Source organism: Chlorocebus sabaeus, chromosome 14 (assembly GCF_047675955.1).
Source record: "Chlorocebus sabaeus isolate Y175 chromosome 14, mChlSab1.0.hap1, whole genome shotgun sequence".
Lineage (NCBI taxonomy): Eukaryota > Metazoa > Chordata > Mammalia > Primates > Cercopithecidae > Chlorocebus > Chlorocebus sabaeus.
In genome coordinates, this window is record NC_132917.1 from 53696807 (window position 1) to 53721192 (window position 24386).

At 41.9% G+C, this 24386-nt stretch overlaps 1 protein-coding gene and 1 non-coding gene across 4 annotated transcripts in view; one reads left to right on the forward strand and one right to left on the reverse strand.

The window, feature by feature from the left end:
* Positions 1-7246, forward strand: part of ERLEC1 (endoplasmic reticulum lectin 1) — a 39990-nt gene extending 32744 nt beyond the window's left edge. For all 3 annotated transcript variants that reach the window (XM_007970648.3, XM_007970650.3, XM_007970651.3), the window contains one exon: positions 5014-7246. In XM_007970648.3, the coding sequence (XP_007968839.1) occupies positions 5014-5112 (99 nt within the window). In that variant the 3' untranslated portion in view covers positions 5113-7246. The remainder of the gene's footprint in view (positions 1-5013) is intronic.
* Positions 7247-21592: 14346 nt separating this feature from the next.
* On the reverse strand, positions 21593-21692 carry LOC119627470 (small nucleolar RNA U13). The gene has a single exon (XR_005243661.1). It is a non-coding gene; the product is annotated as a small nucleolar RNA U13 (small nucleolar RNA).
* Positions 21693-24386: the final 2694 nt, after the last annotated feature.

A 24386-nucleotide genomic window follows, 5' to 3' on the forward strand; every position in this document is an offset into this window, starting at 1 on the left:
CTCAGGCTGCTCTGAACCCCTGGGCTCAAGCAGTTTTCCCACCTCAGCCTCCCGGATAGCTGGGACTACCAGGCACACGCCAACAACACCAGTGCAAAATCCTCTCTTTAACTTACTGTGTACAAGAGAGGAAAAACCAAACACACCCAATACAGCACAGAACACTAGGTCACCAAAATGTGTGGTTTTACTTCTTCACGCCAACCAATTTTCTGACACCAGTTGGGTGTCCTACAGTTCAGTTCAGTTCTGACACTCGTCTACTTGGAGTTGACATCACACCCACAAGTAAAGGACTCAGTTGCACAACACTGCTTCCACTTACTTCAGATGCCAATTGCAAGTCTGGGCATCTAGTACTTTTGACCAATCAGCTATAAATCAGGGGTTCCATGACTCCCTTTTTGGGTTTAATAATTTGCTAGAATGCCTCACAGAATTAAAGGAAACACTTCACTTATGTTTACCAGTTTATCATAAAGGATACAATTCAGGGACGGCCAGATGGAAGAGCTGCATAAGGCAAGGTATGGCAGGGTGGGAGGCAAGGGGGTGCCTGCAGACCTTCTAGGCTTCCTCTGGGCATGCCACTCCCCCAACACTAGGTTCGGGAACCTGGAAGCTCATCAGATCCCAAGAGTTACAGAGTTTGATTTTCAGACCCCCCTCCCTCTTTCCTTCCCCGAGGTCAATAGGTGGGTCTGAAAGTTCCAACCGGCTAATCAGTCACTTGGTCTTTGTAGTAAGCCGTGATAATCGGGATGTAGTAAGCCACATCCTGAGGCTATCAGGAGCTCCGCCTAAGTAACCTCATTAACATAAACTATCCAGCATAAATTCTATCCAGATATAAATAGGGTGATCAAAAAGGGCTCCTTACAAGTAAGACATTCCCATCACTTGGGAAGTTCCTAGGGTTTTAGGAGCTCTGTGTTAAGAACCTGAGACAAACACCAAATTTCTTATTATAACACATACTAGCTATGTGATCCTAGACATGTCAGTGAACGTCTTTTAGTCTCTCTTCCTCTTTTGTGAAGAGAATACTTACTTCATAAAGTGGTTATATCAGTGCATGAATTTTACTGTGTAAAAAGTCTTGTCCAGTACTTGATACCAGTATGTGTTAACTTCCTTTTATTGGCATTTGTCTCCTGTTAACATAAGAAGATCAAAGCCATTAAAATACATTTTCTTGAGATGGAGTCTCGCTCTGACGACCAGGCTGGAGTGTAGAGGCACTATCTCAGCTCACCACAACCTCTGCCTCCTGGGTTCAAGCGATTCTCTTGTCTCAGCCCGCTGCGTAGCTGGGATTACAGGCGTATGCCACCATGCCCGGCTAGTTTTTGTATTTTTGTATAGATGGGGTTTTGCCATGTTGGCCAGACTGGTCTCAAACCCCTGACCTCAAGTAATCTGCCTTCCTTGGCCTCCCATAAGTGCTGGGATTACAGGCGTGAGCCATCACACCAGGCCAAAATTCATTTCTTTAATGAATTACAGAATCATTATATCAATTAGTTAAAATAACATAACTACCCTCATATTTAGTATAGGTGATAGGGGAGGGAGTTAATTAGTTCAGTGCCAGAAGATATGTTGAGAATATATAGAACAAATTCTGTCTTAGAAGAGGGGGAAAAAATCATCTTTTAAAAACTGTACTGGAATAGTTTACTAGGGAAGAGTCTCAAAAACAGAATTCATTATTTTAAAATGAAAAAGATTTTATATGAATGAGTCAGGCTTCTAGTTGAGCACATGCCTAGCTACTCAGTAGCCTGACGCTGGAGGATGGCTTGAGCCCAGGAGTTAAAGGCTGTAGTGCACGATGGCACCTGTGAATAGCCACTGCACTCCAGACTGGGTGACATGGCAAGACCCAGTCTCAACAAAAAAATAGTTCTCTGTCTTAACTAACACAGCTCAAACTTCTTTGAGGGTAGGTGCTAGTCCAGGTATCTCCATATCTGTTTTAAATCTTGAGTCCCCTATCAGTATATCAGTAGTCTTTGAAATCTCATTTGCTCTCCAGCTTACTTGCTACTAATTCTGTGATACAATCATTCTGTATAAGCAGGCTGAATTGCTAATAGGGAAGGGAAATGGCTCAGCTATAATGTGTCTAATGCATTTTGAGAAGTCTATCTTGTCTCTATTAAAGCCGGTGCTATCCCACACCTAAATCAGATTTTTTTTTTTTTTTTTTTTTTTTTTGAGATGGAGTCTCGCTCTGTCACCCAGGCTGGAGTACAGAGCCACCACACCCAGCTAATTTTTGTATTTTTAGTAGAGACAGGGTTTAACCATGTTGGTTGGGCTGGTCTCGAACTCCTGACCTCATGATCCGCCCACCTCAGCCTCCCAAAGCGCTGGGATTACAGGCGTGAGCCACTGCTCCCAGCCAACCAGATTCTTAAGACAGGGCCTAAGAATCTGTATTTTAAATAAACATAGCAAGTGATTCTCTTGGTTAAATAAATTCTCCAGTGATTGAGAATTGTTGATGGGGACTTCACTAACTACTAGCCCTCCTGTCTCCAGGTGAGGGTTTCAGGGAAATAATTAGTAGTTCATCTTTACAAGAAGGATGTGACATGGAAACTGTTGTTGGGGTTTTGTTTTGGGTATTTCTTTTTTTTTCCTGCTTTTTAAAATTTTACCTCTTTTCTTTGAGAGGCTACTAGGTGAGGCTTATAGCCCAGCCCTAGTTTATTTGTTTGTTTACTTGCTTATTTGAGAGATGGTCTCACTCTGTTGCCCAGGCTGGAATGCAGTGGCATGGTTATGGCTCACTGCAGCCTCGACCTCTTGGGCTCAAGGGATCCTCCTGCCTCTGCTCCTGAGTAGTGGGACTACAGGCGTGCACCAACACACTTGGCTCATTTTTAAACTTTTGTAGAGACAAGATCTCCCTATGTTGCCCAGGCTGGTCTTGAACTTTTGAGCTCAAGCTTTTGAGCTCAAGTTACCGCCTTGGCCTCCTAAACTGCTGGGATTATAGGGGTGAGCCTCTGCACTGGCCCCTAGTTTATAATCCTTGATTAAAGGGACATTGGCAACAAACTGTCTCAAAATTGAATAGTTATGCTTTGTGTACTGTCCCCTGTGAGCTATCCCTTTCAGTCTGCTACCCAAAGACCTAACCTGGTTTCTGACAATACTTAAGTACATAAACTTTATGTAGTTAAACCTAGCACATAATCAGGCCAAATTATTAACCCAGCAGCACCAAAGATCTAGCATGAAAGGACTTAAGCTAAACAACAAAATAAAGCTAAGACTAAATTTTGAATAATTATGTTTTGCAATCAGAGCTTCAAATGAAAATACATATCAGCTTCCCTAGAATGATTTTATTTTTTATTTGATGCTATTTTTAGAAGCGGTGTCTCACTCTTTTGCACAGGCTGGAGTGCAGTGGTGCAATCCCAGCTGACTACAGCTTCAAACTCCTGTGCTCAAGCAATCTTCCAGCCTCACCTTCCCAAGTAGTTGGGACTACAGGTGAGCACCACCACGCTGGACTCCTAGAATGATTTCAAACTCTTCCTAGTGTTGGGCGATTTTATTACCAGTGCCTGCCATGACAGCATGGCCTAGAAGACAATCCATCTCTTTTTTTTTTTTTTTGTCGTTGTTGTTGACCTACTTCATTTTTTACCTGGGCTGATTTACCCTTCTTGAGCAATCTGGTGGTCCCCGGCTCCCCGGAGGTCACCATATTGAAGCCAGCCTTCATGCAGACCACCCCATTGCCATAGCACACTAAGGTCCAGAACTCATGGGCTCAAGCCACCCTCCAGCTGCAGCCTCTTGGGAACTCAAGATGGGCATCACCATGCTGGCTCTCTTTTTCTCACTTGTTTAGCAGGGGAGGTAAGGAACCCATTGCACACTCAAGAGCATGTTTTACCTCCTATGCTGATAGTCTCAAAAGTGGTTTCAGCAAGCAGGCAAGATGATGCAGTGGGTTGTAGGAAGAACATATTCGAAATTCTATTAGTTTTTAATCTGTGAAAGATGTTAAGCCTCACTAATATATAATATGTGGTACACACAGCAATTCATAAATCAGAAAGTCTTATGTCATAAACAAAACATCTTAAGAGTTAGTGTTACACGTTTGGAGGAGTTGATGGGATACCCTTCTTTATTTTTCACTTTCATCCTGTTACAGGATCATAGACTAAAGTAATTACCTTTCACAAAATGGAATTGTTACTCTAAATGTAAGCATTAAGATCATACCTTGTCTGGGCGTGATGGCTCACGCCTGTAATCCCAGCACTTTGGGAAGCCAAAGCAGGCTGATTACTTGAGGTCAGAAGTTCGAGATCAGCCTGGCCAACATAGTGAAACACCGTCTCTGCTAATACAAAAATTAGCCAGGAATGGTGGTGCACACCTGTAGTCCCAGCTACTCGGGGCTGAGGCAGGAGAATCACTTGAACCTCAGAGGCAGAGGTTGCAGTGAGCCGATATCACACCACTGCACTCCAGCCTGGGCAACAGAGTGAGTGAGACTCCATCTCCAAAAAAAAAAAAAAAAAAATTTTACCTTATCAGGTAGATAACCAATCAGAATTATGATGTGGAGGTTAAAAGGTGACTTTCACCAGCCATGGTTATAATCACTGAGGTTCTTGGATCTTGCAAGACTTCTCTTTTAGAAGTAATAGAGGAATGCCTTCTGCAGGAGACAGTGGCTCACGCCTGTAATCCCAGCACTTTGGGAGGCCAAGGTGGGTGGATCACCTGAGGTCAGGAGTTCGAGACCAGCCTGATCAACATGGTGAAACTCTTACGGGGCATGCCTGTAATCCCAGCTACTCGGGAGGCTGAGGTAGGAGCATCGCTTGAACCTGGGAGGCAGAGGTTGCGGTGAGCTGAGATCTCACCATTGCACTCCAGCCTGGGTGACAAGAGCGGCGAAATTCCATCTTAAAAAAAAAAAAAAAAAAAAAGAAAAAGAAAAAAAGAAATAATACAGTAATGTCTTTTTTACAGTTATGGGGAAGAATGAGCGTGTTTTCCTGGTTAACAGCCAGAAGAGCCTACAGTTTGAAGACTACTAGAATTCCACTTTTTAATACATGGAGAAAATAAAGGCAAGCCTGACAGTCTCAAATTAAAGTAGAAAGAAGAGCAAAGTAATTAACAAATAAAACACAGAGCTTGAAGTATCTTGCATCCATGGCTATTTGTAATTTTTTTTCTTTTTTGAGACGGAGTTTTGCTCTTGTTGCCCAGGCTGGAGTGCAATGGCCCAATCTCAGCTTGCCGCAACCTCCGCCTCCCAGGTTCAAGTGATTCTCCTGTCTCAGCCTCTGGAGTAGCTGGGATTATAGGCACGTGCCACCACGCCAGGCTAATTTTGTATTTTTAGTAGAGACGGGGTTTAGTCATGTTGGTCAGGCTGGTCTCGAACTCCCGACCTCAGGTGATCTACCCACCCTGGCCTCTCAAAGTGCTAGGATTACAGGCATGAGCCACTGCGTCCGGCTGCTATTTGTAAATTTTTTAACATTTTAGTATTTTTTACCTTTGAAACAAAAAATGTTCAACAAAAGCAAGTAAATCAGGCAGGACTTTTGGAAATAGTAACCAGCTCATTTCCAAAGATGTCTGTGAAACTAAAATAGTGCTAAAGATCTCACATCTAATCACATACTACATTATGTGTTTCAAATCTATTTTAATTTTTTCATCCTTTGCCACTACAAAATAATATTATTTGCATGTCATTTCACCTTTTTGCTAGTATCTTTGAAATAGATACTTTTTAAATGTTTTTTATAGAGATGGGATCTTGCTATGTTGGTCAGGTTGGTTCTGAACTCCTGACCTCAAGCAATCCTCCTGCCTCAGCCTCCCAAAGTACTAGGATTATAGGTGCCCAGCCTTCTAGGACCTTTTGATAGAAAGAATTGTGCTTTGCCTTGAATTTAAGAAAAAATACAACATAGCTTCCTGTATATTTTCCTCAAGGTCAAACATAAGTTTTATTTTATAAACACATATTAAAAAATAAACTTCCTTAAAAGTCCAGCAGTGTGGCCGGCTGTGGTGGCTCACACCTGTAATCCTAGCATTTTAGGAGGCCCAGGCAGGAGGATCGCTTGAACCCAGGAGTTCAAAAGCAGCCTGGCCAACATAGCAAGACCCCATCTCTACAAAGATTAAAAAATTAGCCGGGTGCGGTGGTGCACACCTGTGGTGGCAGTTCCTCTGGAGCCTGAGGCAACAGGATTGCTTAAACCCAGGAGTTAGAGGTTGCAGTGAGCCAGTATTATGCCACTGCACTCCAGCCTGCATGACAGAGTAAGACCCTGTCTCTAAAAAAAAAAAAAAAAAAAAGTTGAGGCCAAGCGCGTTGGCTCACGCCTGTAATCCCAGCACTCTGGGAGGCAGAGGGGGGCAGATCAGGAGGTCAAGAGATCCAGACCATCCTGGCCAACATGGTGAAATCCCATCTCTACTAAAAATACAAAAATTAGCCAGGCATGGTGGCGGGTACCCATAGTCCCAGCTGTTTGGGAAGCTGAGGCAGGAGAATCGCTTGAACCTGGGAGGTGGAGATAGCAGTGAGCTGAGATCGTGCCACTGCACTCTAGCCTGGGTGACAGAGCAAGACTGTCTCAAAAAAACAAAACAAACGCTGAACTAACTACTCCATGTGGCTGAGTCAGCATTTGAACCAACTCAGAGTCTATGTTTATAAATGTATCCCATACCGCTTCTCGGCCTTTCAGCTAAGATCAAGTATAAATGAGCGCCATACTGCCTTTGCTTCACAGAAACGTCTTCTGCCTCATGCACCATTCTCTACTGTCATCTCCCACCTGAGAGAACACATAGAAGGGCTCGGCAAAATTCTCTGTAAAATGAGTACAGCGATTAATTTTGTCCTGGCAACATATGACACTCATTTTTTCCCATATGTTATTTTTATTATGCTAATGCAATTCAAAAATCTGGCAAATAATTCATTAGTAAGATTAAAATGTCACCTTGGGAATTCTGGCTAGGTTACATGCCAAACCCTCTCTTCTTTGATAATCTTTTGGTGACAGTAAACAATGCAAGCACAATGCCAATTATGTAGATCCAGATCATGCTTATGATTTAAATAACAGAATGATAATTCCTTCATCTTTTATGTATGGCTTTCTGTTTTGGAGTGAAGAACGCATTTTATTTTTGTTTCTCCTCAGACTGAATAAAAGTGACCCTCAACAAACACTTGCTGAATAAATGAATGAACCTTGATCTTCTCTTAACCCACACCTTATCAAATCTTCCTCAACCACTCCAATTTTCCCTAGTACTTTTTTAAAAAAAAAAAAAACTAATCCCTCTGTTCACTCTCAACACTCCTTATTTTTCAGTGTTTTGTGCTTTGAGGGGGAAAAAAAATATGTTCTTCAGTTTTCAATGGTCAGGAAAGAAAAAGGAACCATTTTTATTGTTTTGTTTCATGTGTTCCTTTTCTCTTGGATTCCATACAGCATCATGTAATCAAATTTTTGCTGCCTTGCACTGATTTCTCACAGTCTCATATGTTGCTTCTCCAAACTAACGAGAAAACAGTGTCTGTGTCTCCCTCCTCTATGGCATATCCACCCCGCTCCATGAACTGAAAGCGTTCCAATTCTGAGGCACTCTGAACTCTTCCATAAAAAGTGGCTATTTTCATGGCCTCTTCGCGAAATGTAATTCTGTCTTCTCTTTCCTCAAGTAATCTTAATAAAACTAGTTTTTAAAATTTCTTTGACAAACATTGTTGCTAAAGCCAAACAAATGATCCACAAGCTTTCATAAGCCCTAATGTGACATAACTCTGAGGCATTTACACAGGTTATGAAACTTGTCCTAGTACGTTGGCCTCAGAAGACAGGCATAAAGCACTCTTTGTGAACTGCTTAGCTTTGTAAGGTCTATCTGGCACCTGAACAAGCGACATTTTGCAAAACATCAGGCTATGCATGAAAATTCGGATTCCCACACTGAGAGTCCATTGAGAGATCTCCCACTCATTAGCATGCTACAAGGCTGCTGAAGGATCAGGAAGATGTCAAAAGGGCAAACCTTCACAGAAATGGAACTCAGAGAAACAAACTGAACTGAACTTAGCATCAGCCAAGTGTACGCACAAAAAAAACAAAACGTGTTTATTGGGATGAGAAGAAGGAAAATTCACTAATTTGTCCATATGCAACTAAGTGATATTTTTCGTTTGGTAAAATTAATTGCAAAGGCAGCCAGATGCAGTGGCTCCTGCCTGTAATCCCAGCACTTTGGGAGGCCAAGGTGGACAGATGGCTTGAGCTCAGGAGTTCGAGACCAGTCTGAGCAACATGGCAAAACTCCATCTCTACAAAAAAATACAAAAATTAGCCAGAGGTGGTGGCACATATCTGTGGTCCCAGCTACTTGGGAGGCTGAGTCAGAAGGTTTGCTTGAGCTGCAGAGGTCAAGGCTGCAGTGAACTGTGATCATGCCACTGCACTCCAGCCTAGGCAACAGAGTGAGATTCTCTCTCAAAACATACAAATAAAAATAATCTCCAAGGCATTAGACCTAAAGTGATTGTCTGTTAAACTATCTCTTGGGGAAAGTAACATTTCCCTCAATATCCACCTTTATTCAAATTGTCCTATGCTTTAAAATAATTGGTACCCCCCTCTCCTCTCTTTGCAAGAACCAGTTGTCCCTTTTTTCCTTTAATTCTTTTGTGGTTGCTGAAGAGTTTTATTTCATCTTCAGGCAGTATAATGAGCCAAGGAATTCCAATGAGAATGAATGCAGGTTGTCTGGCAGCTCCTGGGCAGCCAGAGCTGTCCCTGGGAAAAGACGCCCTCTGAGCTGGCTGACGGTTCCCTTAACTGAGTAAACAGTCAGGAAGAGGGCCTTGCAGTCCTAAGTCAGAACCCAGGTCCCCTTTCACTAAAGTCCTGCTGAAAATCATCCTGGGAAAATAGACAGTCATACAAAAAATAAACATGAGGAAATTATAAGCCAGCCAGATATTGATTTGGGTTGACATCACTTCCATGGATCACTTCATCCATCCATTTATTGATTGATCCATGTATTCAACAATTATTCACTGAAAGCCCACAAGGGACAAGGACTGATAGGTACTAGGGGTATGGTGCTAAACAAAACAGACAGTCTTGGCTCCATTCGAGCTGTATTCTAGTGGGGAGACAGCTAGTAAACAGTAAAATGTAACTTGTAGACTGAACTGTGTCCCCCTCCAAATTCATACGGCGAAGCTCTAAATGCAACCGTGACTATGTTTGAAGACAGAGTCTTTCCAGGAAGTAATCAAGGTTAAATGAGGTCATAAGAGTGAGGCCCTTATGATGGGATTTGTGCCCTTTACAAGAAAAGACACCAAAGAGCTGGCTTCCTCTCTTCCTCTGTACCATGTAAGGACACGGAAAGAAGGTGGCCTTCTAAAAGCCAGAGAGTCCCTCACCAGAAACCAAACCTGACAGCACCTTGGACTTCCAGCCTCCAGAACCATGAGAAAATTGATTTCCATTGTTTAAGCCACGCAGTGTGTGGTATTACTGTGTTATGCCCACCTGAGCAGACTAATACAATAACATAATATTAGGAAATGATCAGAACTATGAAGGAAATCATGTAAGGTAGAGGGACAGATAGATAGGCAGTGGCGGAATGGAAAGTGGCACTGAGTATGGGGACCAGGAAAGGCCACTGGGGAAGACCATTCCAGATGGAAATATTTCAGGGGTAATTCTCTGACATGGGGACAAAAATGGGGCATGTGAAAAACAGCCAGAAAGTCTCTGCAGCCTGAGCACATTGGGCAGGGTATGAATGAAAGTAAACAGAGACAGAGGAAACCAGGGACCAGTTCATTCTGGCTACACAGGCCATGGCAAAGACTTCAGATTTTGTTCTAAGTGGGATAGAAAGCTACTGGAAGTCTGTAAGCAGGACAGTGACATAGATGATTTACCTTAAAAGGATCACTATTACATAGGAAAGAGACTGTAGGAGAGAAGGACTGGAAGCTGGAAAACAATGATGAGGTTGGTTTAATTTTCCAGGTAAAAGATGATGGGGACATGGGCTAGTGGGGTGGGGATGGAAGAGGTGAGAAATTGTTGGATTTAAGAGTCTATTTTTAAAATAATTCAGGATCTGTCAATAGGTTGGACATGGTGTGCAAGAGAAAGAAAAGAGTCAAGGATGCCAAATTGAGCTGTGCAGCTGGGTTACTGCAATGCTTTTTACAGAGATGATAAAACGGTAGGAGGAGTTCGTGTGGTAGAGAACAAGAGTTGAGTCAAGGGTTGTTTTGCACATGTTACATTTTGGGATGCCTGTTAGACACACAAGTGGAAATGTTAAATAGGCAACTTGATAGACCAGCATGGAGTGAAGGGAAAGATCAGGACTGGAAATAGAAAAGTGAGTGTCATTAGCATTTAAACAAAGTTGAAAGCAGAAGGCTGAGTATTATCGTAATTACTACCAGCAATTTACAGATCCTTATTTAGGGATGCAGGAGGGGATGAAAAGCTATTTTCCAATCTTCCTGTTCCACCTTTTCCTTCTCTACTCCCTCAAGATTACCCCATCCAGCTTCAAGTGGCCACTGTCTGCTATTCCTGGAAGTGACTTTGCCTGTCCCGCCCTTCACCGCATTTGGGCCAGTGCAGCTGGACTGGGGCACATGGGAGCACATGCTCTGGTCATCTGCTAAGGCAGAGTCTTCCCAGTGCTGGAGCTTGGCTGCTCTGCCTGTAGTTCCAAACTAAATCTAGGCCTGACCTCTCTAAAGCCTGGACCCCTGACAAAGGCAAGTCTTTTCCTAGCAGCTTGCCTGCCACTCCTCTCACCATTCCACAAGGCCTTAATGTCTTTTTTGTTGTTTTTTGTTGTTTTTGAGACAGAGTCTCGCCCTATTGCCCAGGCTGGAGTGCAGTGGTGTGATCTCGGCTCACCGCAACCTCTGCCTCCCCTCTTCAAGTGATTCTCCTGCCTCAGCCTCCCAAGTAGCTGGGATTACAGGCACACCACCACACTGACTGATTTTTGTATTTTTAGTAGAGACGGGTTTTCACCATGTTGGCCAGGCTGGTCTCTAACTCCTGACCTCAGGTGATCCACCTGCCTGGGCCTCCCAAAGTGCTGGGATTACAGGCCTGAGCCACCACGCCCGGCCAAGGCCTTAAAGTTTTCATTGATTTGGATTTTTCCTCAATTGCGGTAGGAGAACAGTGAGGCACGTCTCTTTTAAGATAACCATGGTCATCTTGCGTTAATGAAAAAAAAAAAACCAAAACCTGCTTTTAGTGAATATAGGAGAAAAACTGTGTGTCTGTCTGAGAGATTGAAAGATCCCATTACAGCCTTCATCCTCATTACTTTATATGTTGCCACTGATCTGTGAATGACAAGAGTGGCCTTGAAAGCGGGGGCTCTGTAAACTGACCTGGCTGGATTATGGAGTGTCATTTAAGTAAGAGCTGTTATCACAAGTCAGATATGGAGGGGACCCTGAGACTGCAACACCCAAGAGGAGCTACTGGTGGGCTAGACTAGAGGTCTTCCAACTGAACGGTGAGTACCATGGATACAAATAAGAGAGCAGTTTATAGTTGCTCACTTTTCATGCTCCTAAAACTGACCTGTCTAAGAAATATACCTCTTCCTACGTCAGAAGAGAATTCCCACCTTGAATCTTACTAGGGTGCACTGCTCCTGGATATAAAAAGCTACTAACTAAGGAACTATGAAAAATATTAGTTTCAAAGGGTCATCTCTAAATTATTTATCAATGAACCATGATTTTGTGTCTTCCCCAGTGTACACACACAACATATCACCAAGTCTGAAATGTGCATTTTTTTCACATTGTAAAAAATTCTCTGAAATTGATATATCTTCCCACCATGTGAGCTCAATAGCTATTGCTATTACCTGCACGTACGCAGTATCAAGAACACCACATTTGGCTGGGTGCTGTGGCCCACACCTGTCATCCCAGCACTTTCAGAGGCCGAGGCAGGAGGATCACTTGAGTCCAGGAATTCAAGACCAGCCTGGGCAACATGGCGAAACTCTGTCTCTACAAAAAAAAAAAAAAAAATTAGCGGGGCATAGTGGCACATGTCTGTAGGCCCAGCTACTCAGGAGGCTGAGATGGGAGGATCGCTTGAGCCCAGAAAGTCAAGGCTGCAGTGAGCTGTGGTCACGCTAATGCATTCCAGCCTGGGCGACAGAGTGAGACCCTATATCAAAAGAAAAAAAAAGAGTACCACATTCAGAACGTGTTGAATGGGTGTCAGCATATGGGTGTAATAGTGGAACATTATTTTACCTCCTAGGAAGCAAAGAGTTATAGGGAAAGGGTGAAGAGGAGGTTGATAAATCAGATTAGGTTAACAATATTCCCGAAGCAGTAGACAAAACACTTGTTCTACAGGTCAAGTAGATGAGTTTCTAAATGTAAACTCACAACCCACAGATTGACTCCTCATTGCCAATTCAATTTTGACTCCTAGAAAGGCTCCTGTAGGGAAGCCCATAAAGAAACACTCTATTCTCAGTTGTTTCTTCTTCTTCTTCTTTTTTTTTTTTTTTTTTTTGAGACGGTGTTTTACTCTTGTTGCCCAGGCTGGAGTACAACGGCACAATCTTGGCTCACTGCAACCTCCACCTCCCAGGTTAAAACGATTCTCCTGCCTCAGCCTCCCAAGTAGCTGGGAATACAGGCATGTACCACCACACCCAGCTAACTTTTGTATTTTTAGTAGAGACGGGGTTTCACCATGTTGACCAGGCTGGTCTCCAACTCCTGACCTCAGGTGATCCACTCTCCTCAGCCTCCTAAAGTGCTGGGATTACAGGCGTGAGCCACGGCACCCGGCCCTGTTTCTTTTTATTTTATAATTTTTTTTAAGAGATGGGGTCTCACTATGTTGCCCAGGTTCAAGTGATTCTGGACTGGAATTATAGGTGTGAGCCACTGCACTTAGCCCCAGCTCCATTTCTAATTTGCTAGGTTGCCCTGATGGAGTCTCCCTCCATATTACTTTCCTTGAACACACAGAGGTTGGGGAGTAACCCATAAAATGAATCTGCTCTTCAAAAGTTAGATGATATGATTTCAACAGAAGAGAATGTAAAAATATGTAGGTTCTGATTACAACTATGTACACATGCACATTTATATAGTAATAAAGTTCAGGAATAAATTTTAAGTAACACCAATCTTGTTTTTTTTTTCTTTCTGAGGCAGGGTCGAGCTCTGTCACCCACACTGGAGTGCACTGGTACAATCACAGCTCACTGCAGCCTCAACCGTCTGGGCTCAAGCCATCTCCCCATCTCAGCCTCCCAAGTAGCTGGGACCACAGGTGCGCACCACCATACTTGGCTTTTTTTTTATAATTTTTGGAGAGACAGGGTCTTACCACATTGCCTAGGCTAGTCTCGAACTCCTGGGCTCAAGCTATCCTCCCACGCTGGCCTCCCAAAATGTTGGGATTACAGGTGTGAGTAACTGCGTCTGACCAACAATCTTCCTTATTGGAAAATTTTAAACAATGCTGCCTTAGATACTCCTTAACACATCTCTGCTTTAACAATCCAGCAGTTCACTGAGGTTCTCTCCTCTCTCTGTAGACTCTTCTACATAAGGCTTTGATACTGCATGCAAGTGGACTACTTTCTACACATAAGCACTTTTGCTGCTCTCTCTCTCTCTCAGCAATTGACAGCTTATCAATGAGACAAAAAATATATCAGTAATAATATATATTTGAATTATATAATCAGTGGGTGGGGCACAAAACCAAAAAGTTCTTTGCTACCATCCCTCAACCCTCCAAAAAAGAATTCCACAATCAATAGGATTGAACTACCTGACATACAGAGAACATTTTAGCCAATAATTAGAAAATAGCATGTTTTTTCAAGCACATTTAGATCACTTGCACAAACTGTCCATATACTGAAGCATAAAGCAAATCTCAAGTAATTTTCAAGGGTTGGAATCACATAGATCTCACTGTCTGGCCATAATCTCATTACATTGGAAATCAGTAAGTGAAAGATACTGTTTCAGAAATTAAGAGAATCACTTCTAAATAACTTATGGATCCAATGAAAAAAATATGATGCAAATTAGAGAATACTTAGAACTGAATGATGAGATCATACTGCAGTAAATTGCATTACTGTTTTAAATAGTTTCTGCTTTACCCTGTGAAAGAATTATAGATTCCAGGCCGGGTGCAGTGGCTCAAGCCTGTAATTCCAGCACTTTGGGAGGCCAAGGCCGGTGGATCACCTGAGGTCAGGAGTTTGAGACCAACCTGGCCAATATGGTGAAACCCTATCTCTACTAAAAATAACAAAAATTAGCCAGGTGTGCTGGCACATGCCTGTAATCCCAGCTACTCGGGAGGCTGAGATAGGAGAATCACTTGAACCCAGGAGGTGGAGGTTGTAGTGAGCCAAGATTGCACCACTGCACTCCAGCCTGGGTGACAGAGCAAGACTGTCTCAAAAAAAAAAAAAAAAAAAAAAAAGAATAATACATTCCAACCCATTGCTCTGTCCTTTCAGTGTCCACCCTATGAGAAGATTTCTATTTTCCACACACTGAAATCATGCTTGGCCGTTTGACTTGCTTTGATCAATGAAATGTGAGTTGATTGATATGTGCCACTTTTGACCATATGTCTGTAAAAGCCACTACTTTTTCCTTCTGCCCTAGATTAGGATGACACAGATAACTATGTCTTCAGTGTGGATCCCAGAATGGGGCAGAGTCACAGTCAATTCATAGTCAACATGTAAGAAAGAAGTTTTAGTTGTGGCAAGCCACTAAAATTGGTTTGAAATTGCTTGTTACCACAGCACAACTTAGCCACAGTTAACTGATACAAATATCTATAAAAACATCTAGTTGGAATGGTACTGAAAGTCCTGGCCAGAGAAATTAGGCAAGGGAAAGAAATAAAAGGGATGGAAATAGGAAAATAAGAAGTTAAATTGTCTCTGTTTGCAGACAACATGATCTTATATGGAAAATGCTAAAGACTCCATCAAAAATTTTCAAAACTAATAAATGAATTCAGTAAAGTTACAGGACACAAAATCCAACATAGAAAAACCAATGGCATTTCTATACACTAACAAACCATTCCAAAAAGAAATTAAGAAAACAATCCAGGCCAGGAGCAAGGGCTCACGCCTGTAATCCCAGCACTTTGGGAGGCCAAGGTGGGAGGATCACTTGAACCTGAAAGTTCGAGTCCAGCCTGGGCAACACAGTGAGACTCCGTCTCTACAAAATAAAAAATAAAAATTGGCAAATTGGCTGGGCATGGTGGTGTGTACCTGTAGTCCCAGCCACTTCGGAGGCTGAGGTGGGAAGACTGCTTGAGGCCAGGAGGTCAAGGCTATATGACTGTGCCACTGCACTCCAGCCTAAGCAACACAGCAAGACCCTCTCTCAGAAAAGAAAAGAAAAGAAAAAGAAAACAATTTAGTATAGCTACAAAAATAATATTTAGGAATAAATTTAACAAAGAAGGTGAAAAATCTATAATCCAAAAACTATAAAGCATTGATGAAGAAATTGAAGAAGTCATAAATAAAAAGAAAGGTATCCTGTCTTCATGGATTGGAAGAATAATACTGTTAAAATGTCCATACTACCCAAAGCAATCTACTACTCAAAGGATTCAATGCAATCTATTAAAACTCCAATGACATGTTTCACAAAAATAAGAAACAGTATCCTAAAATTCATATAAAACAATAAAAGACCCCCAAATAGCCAAAGTACACCCAAATACCCCCAAATAGTAGCAAAAAGAACAAAGCTAGAGGCATCACACTACCTGATATCAAAATCTGCTACAAGTCATAATCAAAACAGCATGGTATTGGCATAAAAATAAATCTATAGACCTACAAAACAGAACAGAAAGCCCAGAAATAAATCTACATACTTATGGTCAATTTATTTTCAACAAAGATGCCAATAACACACAATGGGGAAGGGACAGTCTCTTCAATACTGTTGAAAAACAGTATATCCATATGCAGAAGAATGTCACTGGGCCCTTATCTCAGTCCATATACAACAATCAACTGAAAATGTTGTAAAATTTAAATGTAAGACCTGAAACTGTGGAACTACTAGAGGAAAACATAGGGGAAAAATCTCATGACATTGATTTGGGCAATGATTGTTCTGAATATGACCCCAAAAGCATAGGCAACAAAAGCAAAAGTAGATAAATGAGATTACATCAAACCAAAAAGCTTCTGCACAGCAGAGGGAACAATCAACGGTGTGAAAAAGACAGCCTACGGAATGAAGGAAAATATTTGTAAACTATGTATGTGATAAGGAGTTAATATCCAAAATATATAAGGAATTCAAACACCTCAATGGCAAGAAAAAAATTTTCAGATTTTCAATGGGCAAAGGAACTCAATAGACACGTCTCAAAAGAAAACATACAGGCCGGGCGCGGTGGCTCAAGCCTGTAATCCCAGTACTTTGGGAGGCCAAGCCGGGTGGATCATGAGGTCAGGAGATGGAGACCATCCTGGCTAACACGGCGAAACCCCGTCTCTACTAAAAAAATACAAAAAAACTAGCCGGGCGAGGTGGCGGGCGCCTGTAGTCCCAGCTACTCGGTAGGCTGAGGCAGGAGAATGGCGTAAACCCGGGAGGCGGAGCTTGCAGTGAGCTGAGATCCGGCCACTGCACTCCAGCCTGGGCGACAGAGCGAGACTCGTCTCAACAAAAAAAAAAAGAAAAGAAAAGAAAACATACAAATGGCCAACAGGTACGTAAAAAAAGATCAGCATCAGACTGGCGCGGTGGCTCACGCGTGCAATCCCAGCACTTTGGGAGGCCAAGCCAGGTGGATCATGAGGTCAGGGGATAGAGACCATCCTGGCTAACACGGTGAAACCCCATCTCTACTAAAAGTACAAAAAAGATTAGCCAGGCGTGGTGGCGGACGCCTGTAATCCCAGCTACTCGGGAGGCTGAGACAGGAGAATGGCACGAACCCGGGAGGCGGAGCTTGCAGTGAGCCGACATGGCGCCACTGCACTCCAGCCTGGGCCACTGAGTGAGACTCCGTCTCAAAAATAAAATAAAATAAAATAAAATAAAGATCAGCATCACTAATCATTAGGAAAAGGCAAATTAAAACCGCAATGAGATATTACCTTATCCTTGTGAAAATGGCTCTTACCAAAAAGACCAAAGACAACAAAGTGTGGGCAAGGATGTAGAGAAGAGGGAACCCTGGAACACTGTTGGTGGGAAGGTAAACTAGTACAGCCGTTATGGAGAACAGTATGGAAGTTTCTCAAAAAATTAAAAATAGAAATACCATATAACCCAACAATCCCACTACTGGGTATATTTTCAAAGGAAATGAAATCAGTATGTTGAAGAGATATCTGCACGCCTATGTCTACTGCAGCATCATTCACAGTAGCCAAGATACGGAATCAACCTAAGTATTCCTGAACAGATGAATGGATAAAGAAAATGTGGTGTATATACACAATGGAATACTATTCAGCCTTAAAAAAGAAGAAAATCCTGTTATTTGCAACACCATGGATGAGCCTGGAGGACATTATGTTAAATGAAATAAGCCAGGCACAGAAAGACAAATACCTCCTGATATCACTTATATGTGGAGTCTGAAAAAGATTAACTCATAGAAGCGGAGTAGAATGGTAGTTACCAGGGTTAGTGAGTGGTGTGGCATTGGGGGATGCTGATCAAAGAATACAAAATTGCAGTTAGGAAGAATAAGTTCAAGAGATCCATTGCACAACATGGTGATTATAATGAATAACAAGGTATTTATACTCAAAAATTGCTAAGAGAGATGTTTTCTCACCACAAAAAAATGGTACGTGAGGTACTGCGTATGTTCATTAGCTTGATTTAGCCATTCCACGATGAATACATATATTGAAACATCATGTCGTACACTAACATGGTTTGGATGTGTGTCCTCTCCAACTTTCATGTTGCATGTGATTCCCAGTGTTGGAGGTGGGGCCTGGTGGGACGTGTTTGGGTAACAGAGGTGGATCCCTCATGAATGCTTGGTGCCATCCTGGCAGTAATGAGTGAGTTCTTGCGAGGTCATGTGAGATCTGGTTGTTTCTGGGACCTCCCCCATCTCTCTCTTGCCCTCACTGTCTCCATGTGATACACCAGCTCCCCACTTGCCTTCTGCCATGATTGAAAGCTTCCTTGAGCCTCACCAGAAGCAAAGCAGATGCTTATGCCATTCCTCTTATACAGCCTGCAGAACCATGAGCCAATTAAACCTATTTTCCTTATAAATTACCCAGCCTCAAGTATTTTGTATAGGAATGCAAGAATGGACTAATACATGCACCATAAATATATTTAGTAAGGTGGGCCAAGAAAAGAAAAAAGAGGGCCGGGCATGGTGGCTCATACCTGTAATCCCAGCATTTTGGGAGGCTGAGGTGGGTGGATCGCCTGAGGTCAGGAGTTTGAGACCAGCTTGGCCAACATGGTGAAACTCCATCTCTACTAAAAATACAAAAAATAGCCAGGAATGGTGGTGTGTGCCTGTAATCTCAGCTACTTGGGAGGCTGAGGCAGGAGAATTGCTTGAACCTGGGAGGCGGAGGTTGCAGTGAGCCAAAATCACGCCACTGCACTCCAGCCTGGGCAACTGAGTGAGGCTCCATCTCAAAAAAAAAAAAAAAAAAAGAAAAGAAAAAAGAGAAGGCATACAAAAATAAGAAAGGGAATGAAAAAGGTGGCAAAACTCAGATTCTGCACAGAATTAACAGACATTATAGAATATTGTGAATAACTTTATGCCAAGAAGTTTGAAATATATGTAAAATGGGAAAAAATTCTTAGAAAATATATTACTGTATTACATTACATATAATAATACTAATACTAGTATAATAATTTAAAAACTAGATAAATTGTACAACCATTGTAGTAATTGAATCAAGAGATAAAAAATTTCCTCCAAAGCAAACAGCAGCACAGATTGTTTCACAGGAGTGTTCTATCAAAGATTAAAGGGAAAAATAATTCCAATTTTAAACAAATTGCTCCATAACATAGAACACGAAGTTACACTGCTCACCCATTTTATGAAACCAGGATAAACAGACAAGAGAATTACGAGAAGCGAAAATTGCAGGGTTACTTCTTTATGAACAGATGCAAAATCTTAGAATATTAGCAAATTGACCTAGTATTTTTTTTTTTTTTTTTGACAGGGTCTCACTTTGTCACTCAAGCTAAGAGTGCAGTGGTGCAATCACAGCTCACTACAGCCTTGACTTCAGGGACTCAGCAATACTCCCACCTCAGCCTCCTAAGGAGCTGGGACTACATATGGGTGCCACCATGCCTAGTTTTTTTTTTTTTTAGAGACAGGGTGCCACAAACTCAGGCTCAAACCATGTTCCCACTTCAGGCTCCCAAAATGCTGGGATTACAGGTGTGAGCCACCGTGCCCAGCCTTGATTTAGTAGTGTTTAAAAAAAAATCATTGCAAAAATGAGAAAAATCATATGATCATCTCAACAGATTCAGAAAAATCACTCAATAAAATTGAACCCTCTGCCATAATAAAAGCTCTTAATAAACCAGGAACAAAAGAGAATCTTCTTAACTTGATAAAAGGTATCTAACAAAAACCTACAACACTGTCAGAGTTGATGAAAATTTCAAATCGACAACCAGAATGGAGGCCTAGTGTTAACACTTCTGTTCAACCTTGTACTGAATTTCTAGCTAACCATATAAGACAAGAAAAGGGGGAGGTGTAAGGCTTAGAATGGAAGAAACAAAACCATTATTGCCAAATGCAGTGCCTCACACCTGTAATCCCAACACTGGGATGCCAAGGTGGGCGGATCCTTTGAGTTCAGGAGTTAGAGACCAGCCTGGGCAACATGGTGAAACTCCGTCTCTACAAAACATACAAAAATTAGGAGGGTGTGGAGGTGCCCACCTGTAGTCCCAGCTACTCGGGAAGCTGAGATGGAAGGATCACTTGAGGCTTAGGTTGTAGGGAGCCGAGATTGCATCACTGCACTCCAGCCTGGGCAACTGAGCAAGACTCTGTCTCAAACAGACAAACAAAAAATCCAAAACAACCAAAAACCAAAACATTATTATTTGTAGATGACATTTTTAGAAAATATTACAAAACAGTTTCCTCTGTCAAGTAGATAACATTTTTTTCTACATAATAACCCCAAAACATGTGTTAGATAAATTATTAAAAATAAGAGAGTTTAGTCAAGTGGCTACATATAAAATTGATTTACATAAAATATTGCACTTCTATGCCTCAGCAAAAAACAAACATTAATTTAAGAAAAGATATAATTGGCCGGGCGCAGTGGCTCACACCTGTAATCCCAGCACTTTGGAAAGCTGAGGTGGGCGGATCACTTGCAGTCAGGAGTTCGAGACCAGCCTGGCCAACATGGCGCAACCCTGTCCCTACTAAAAATGCAAAATTAACCAGGTGTGGTGGTGCACACCTGTAATCCTAGCTACTTTGGAGGTTGAGGCAGGAGAATCGCTTGAACCTGGGAGGCAGAGGTTGCAGTGAGCAGAGATGGTGCCACCGGACTCCAGCCTGGGTGACAAAGCGAAACTCTATCTCAAAAAAAAAAAAAAGAAAGAAAAAGAAAATATAGGATATTTGAGTGACCTCTAGAAAGAAGCATTTCTTTTTAAATTATTTTTTATGACAAATCATAATTGTATAAATTTATTGGGTACAATGGGATGTTTTGATACACATACAAAATATGGAATGATTAATCACACTAATGAATATATCCATCAGTTCACTTACTTATATTTTATGGTGAGAAGTATTTCTTCAGTAAGTTGCAAAGAGATCATATAAGATACAATTATTATTTCAACTTTATGTACAAGAATCTGAAACTTAGAGTAATTAAATTTGTCCAGAGTCACCCAAGCCAGCATTCAAACCCCAGAAATGCAGTATGTGGGCTGTCATTCTTAACCTCAATGCTGTACAGGCATTTTGTGCGTGTTCCATACATCAATTTCCTTTTCCCCCTCTTTTAATTTTTATTATTTATTTATTCATGTCAGATGGGTAATGTGCCCACGTTGTAACAAAGTTTGATGTGGTTTGGCTCTGTGTCCCCATCAAAATCTCATGTTGAATCATAATTATCATAATTCCCAATGTTGGGGGAGTGACCCAGTGAAGGTGATTGGATTATGGATGCGATTTCCTCATTCTGTTCTCGTGATAATGAGTGAGTTCTCATGAGATCTGATAGTTTAAAAGTGTGTGGCACTTCCCTCCTCGCTTCCTCTCTCTCTCTCTCCTGCCACCACGTAGAGAAGTTGCTTCCTTCCCTTCCCCTTCTGCCATGATGGTAAGTTTCCTGAGGCCTCCCAGTCATGCTCCTGTTAAGCCTGCAGAACCCTGAGTCAATTAAACCTCTCGTCTTCATAAATTATCCAGTCCCAGGTAGTTCTTTACAGCTGTGTGAAAACAGACTAATATAGGTTTGAAGGAGGCACATCTCAAACATGCGTGTGAAAACCCAATCATCACACTTACGAACTACAAAAGGATCTCCCCATCTCCCTTCTCTTCTTAATCAAGCCTTCCCTTTTTCTCACTCTGAATAAACCGTTCCCTACTTTGCACTTCAGTAGCAGCCTATACGTCCCTGTAGCATTTACTTTATACCTCGCATCATTTTGTTGGGTTTCTCTACATATACATGGGTACATACATAGAGTAGGTCTGGAAAGATAGGCAAAAAGTGTCCACAATGTAGATGATATTATTATTATTAAATTGAGCAGTTTGGGTAAGAGGTTGATGATAATAACAACGCTCTGATTTCGTTAACAATAAATATTTCAACTTCACAATATACTCTAATACATAAAACGTCTTAAAAACTTCAAAGAGCTGATAAAAGAGTGAAAAATTGCAAGACAAAAATATAAGCCTAGGCAACATGGTGAAACCCAGTCTCTACAAAACATATGAGAAATTAGCTGGCCATGGTGGCGCACACGTGTGGTAATAACTACTTGAGAGGCTGAGGTGGCAGGCTCACTTGAGCCAGGATCACACCACTGCACTCCAGCCTGGGTGACAGAGTGAGAATCTGTCTCAAACAAAAAGGAAAGGGGAAGGGAAAGAAAGGGAAGGGAAGGGGAACGGGGGGAGGGGAGGAGGAAGAAAGGAAAGGAAAAGAAAGGGGAAGAAAGGAAAGGAAAAGAAAGGAAAAAGGAAAGAAAAGGAGAAGAAAGGAGAAAGGAAAGGGGAGAGGAGGGGAAGGGAGGGGAAGGGAGGGGAGGAGAGGAGGGGAGGGGAGGGTAGAAGAGGGGAGGGGAGGGGAGGGGAGAGGAGGAGAGAGGAGAGGACTCTATGGAGAGGACTCCAAGAGGTAAGTGAAGGATGGTAGACACTTTTGCCCTGAAGGTGTTTGCCAACCTTAGAGAAATTGCGCTTCAGTTTTGATGACTGAAGCTTCTTAAAAGGAGACCCACTTTCCTTAAAACTAAGACTCCAAAGTGCTACATCCTCAAGGTAATGGTAAAGAAGAAATAAATCCATCCCACTCCTCTCTACCTCATGTCCAGGGAACCTCAGGAAAAGTTGTCCTCGATACAAACAGAGAAATGGAAAAAATTATCTCTTAGAGGTTATAATCGCAAACTTAGTGCCTTATAGATAGTAACCTATATACCCACATCACCTAAGTAGTTCAAAAGAACTCCAAGCTCAGTTTAAAGTGGTCCTGAACTGGTAATACATTTAGGCACCTAGAAGAGGCAAATGCAAGTTCTTTCTGGAGGAATGTACCTTCACTTAAGGCAGTGCTATCAACTGGGGTGAAAATTTTCACCAAAAAATTTTAAGGAAAATTAGCAACTCACAGTAAAAGTAAACACAGAATCAAGGAAACAAGGCACGATGAAGGACTACCAGCAAAAATAATTGACAAAAGTCCTATTTTATGAAAATCAAATATTACAATAGGATTATCAGTCATTTTAGAAAACTATCCTTGCACTAATTAAGAAATAAATGATGCACTTTCTTTTCTTTCTTTCTTTTTTTTTTTTTTGAGACGGAACTTTGCTCTTGTTGCCCTGGCTGGAGTGCAATGGCGCAATCTCAGCTCACCACAACCTCTGCCTCCCGGGTTCAAACGACTCTCCTGCCTCAGCCTCCCAAGTAGCTGGGATTACAGGCATTCGGCACCACGCCCAGCTAATTTTGTATTTTTAGGAGGGATGGGGTTTCTCTCCATGTTGGTCAGGCTGGTCTCAAACTCCTGACATCAGGTGACCCACCCACCCGGCCTCAGCCTCCCAAAGTGCTGGGATTACAGGTGTGAGCCACCACACTTTTAATTATATGTAGAAACTGGAAACTCTAAAAATAGAACCTAACAGGTGTTTTTTTTGTTTTGTTTTCTGTTTTTTGGGGTTTTTTTTAGACAGAGTCTTGCTCTGTTGCCCAGTCTGGAGTGCAGTGGTGCAATCCCAGCTCACTGCAACCTCTGCCTCCTGAGATCAAGTGATTCTCCTGCCTCAGCCTCCCAAGTAGCTGGGATTACAGGCGCATGCCACCATGCCTGGCTAATTTTGCATTTTTAGTAAAGATGGGGTTTCACCATGTTAGTCAGCCTTGGCTTCCCAAAGTGCTGGGATTACAAGTGTGAGCCACCACACCTGGCCAACAGGTTTTTTTTAACGTGAGAAAATTTCCCAAAATGAAAAACATAGTAATCATAATTAAAATTGATAATTTGATAATCAATTTTAACAGAATAGATTCAGAAGAAGGGAGAATTAATGAACTAGAAGATAGGGTGGACGAAGTTATTCAAACTGCAACAAAGAAGCAAGAGATGAAGAAAATGAAAGCCACGTTAAGGAGAGAGTAGAGAGAATGGGACAGAAGCAATATTTGAAGAGATTAATGGCTGAGAATTGTCCACAGTTGATGAAAGACACCAAGCCATAAATTTGAGAAGTCCAACAAATCCCAAGATAAATTAAAAAATACACATCTATTAAAACTGTAGAACACCAAAGACAAAAATATAATAAAAGTAGCCAGGAGGTGGGATATGGAATGGGGTAGGGAGAATGTATTCAAATAAGCAGCATGCAGTCAAACAGCTATTTTTTTTTTTTTTTTTTTTGAGATGGAGTCTCACTCTTTCACCCAGGCTGGAGTACAGTGGCACGATCTCGGCTCACTGCCACCTCCACCTCCTGAGATCAAACGATTCTCCTG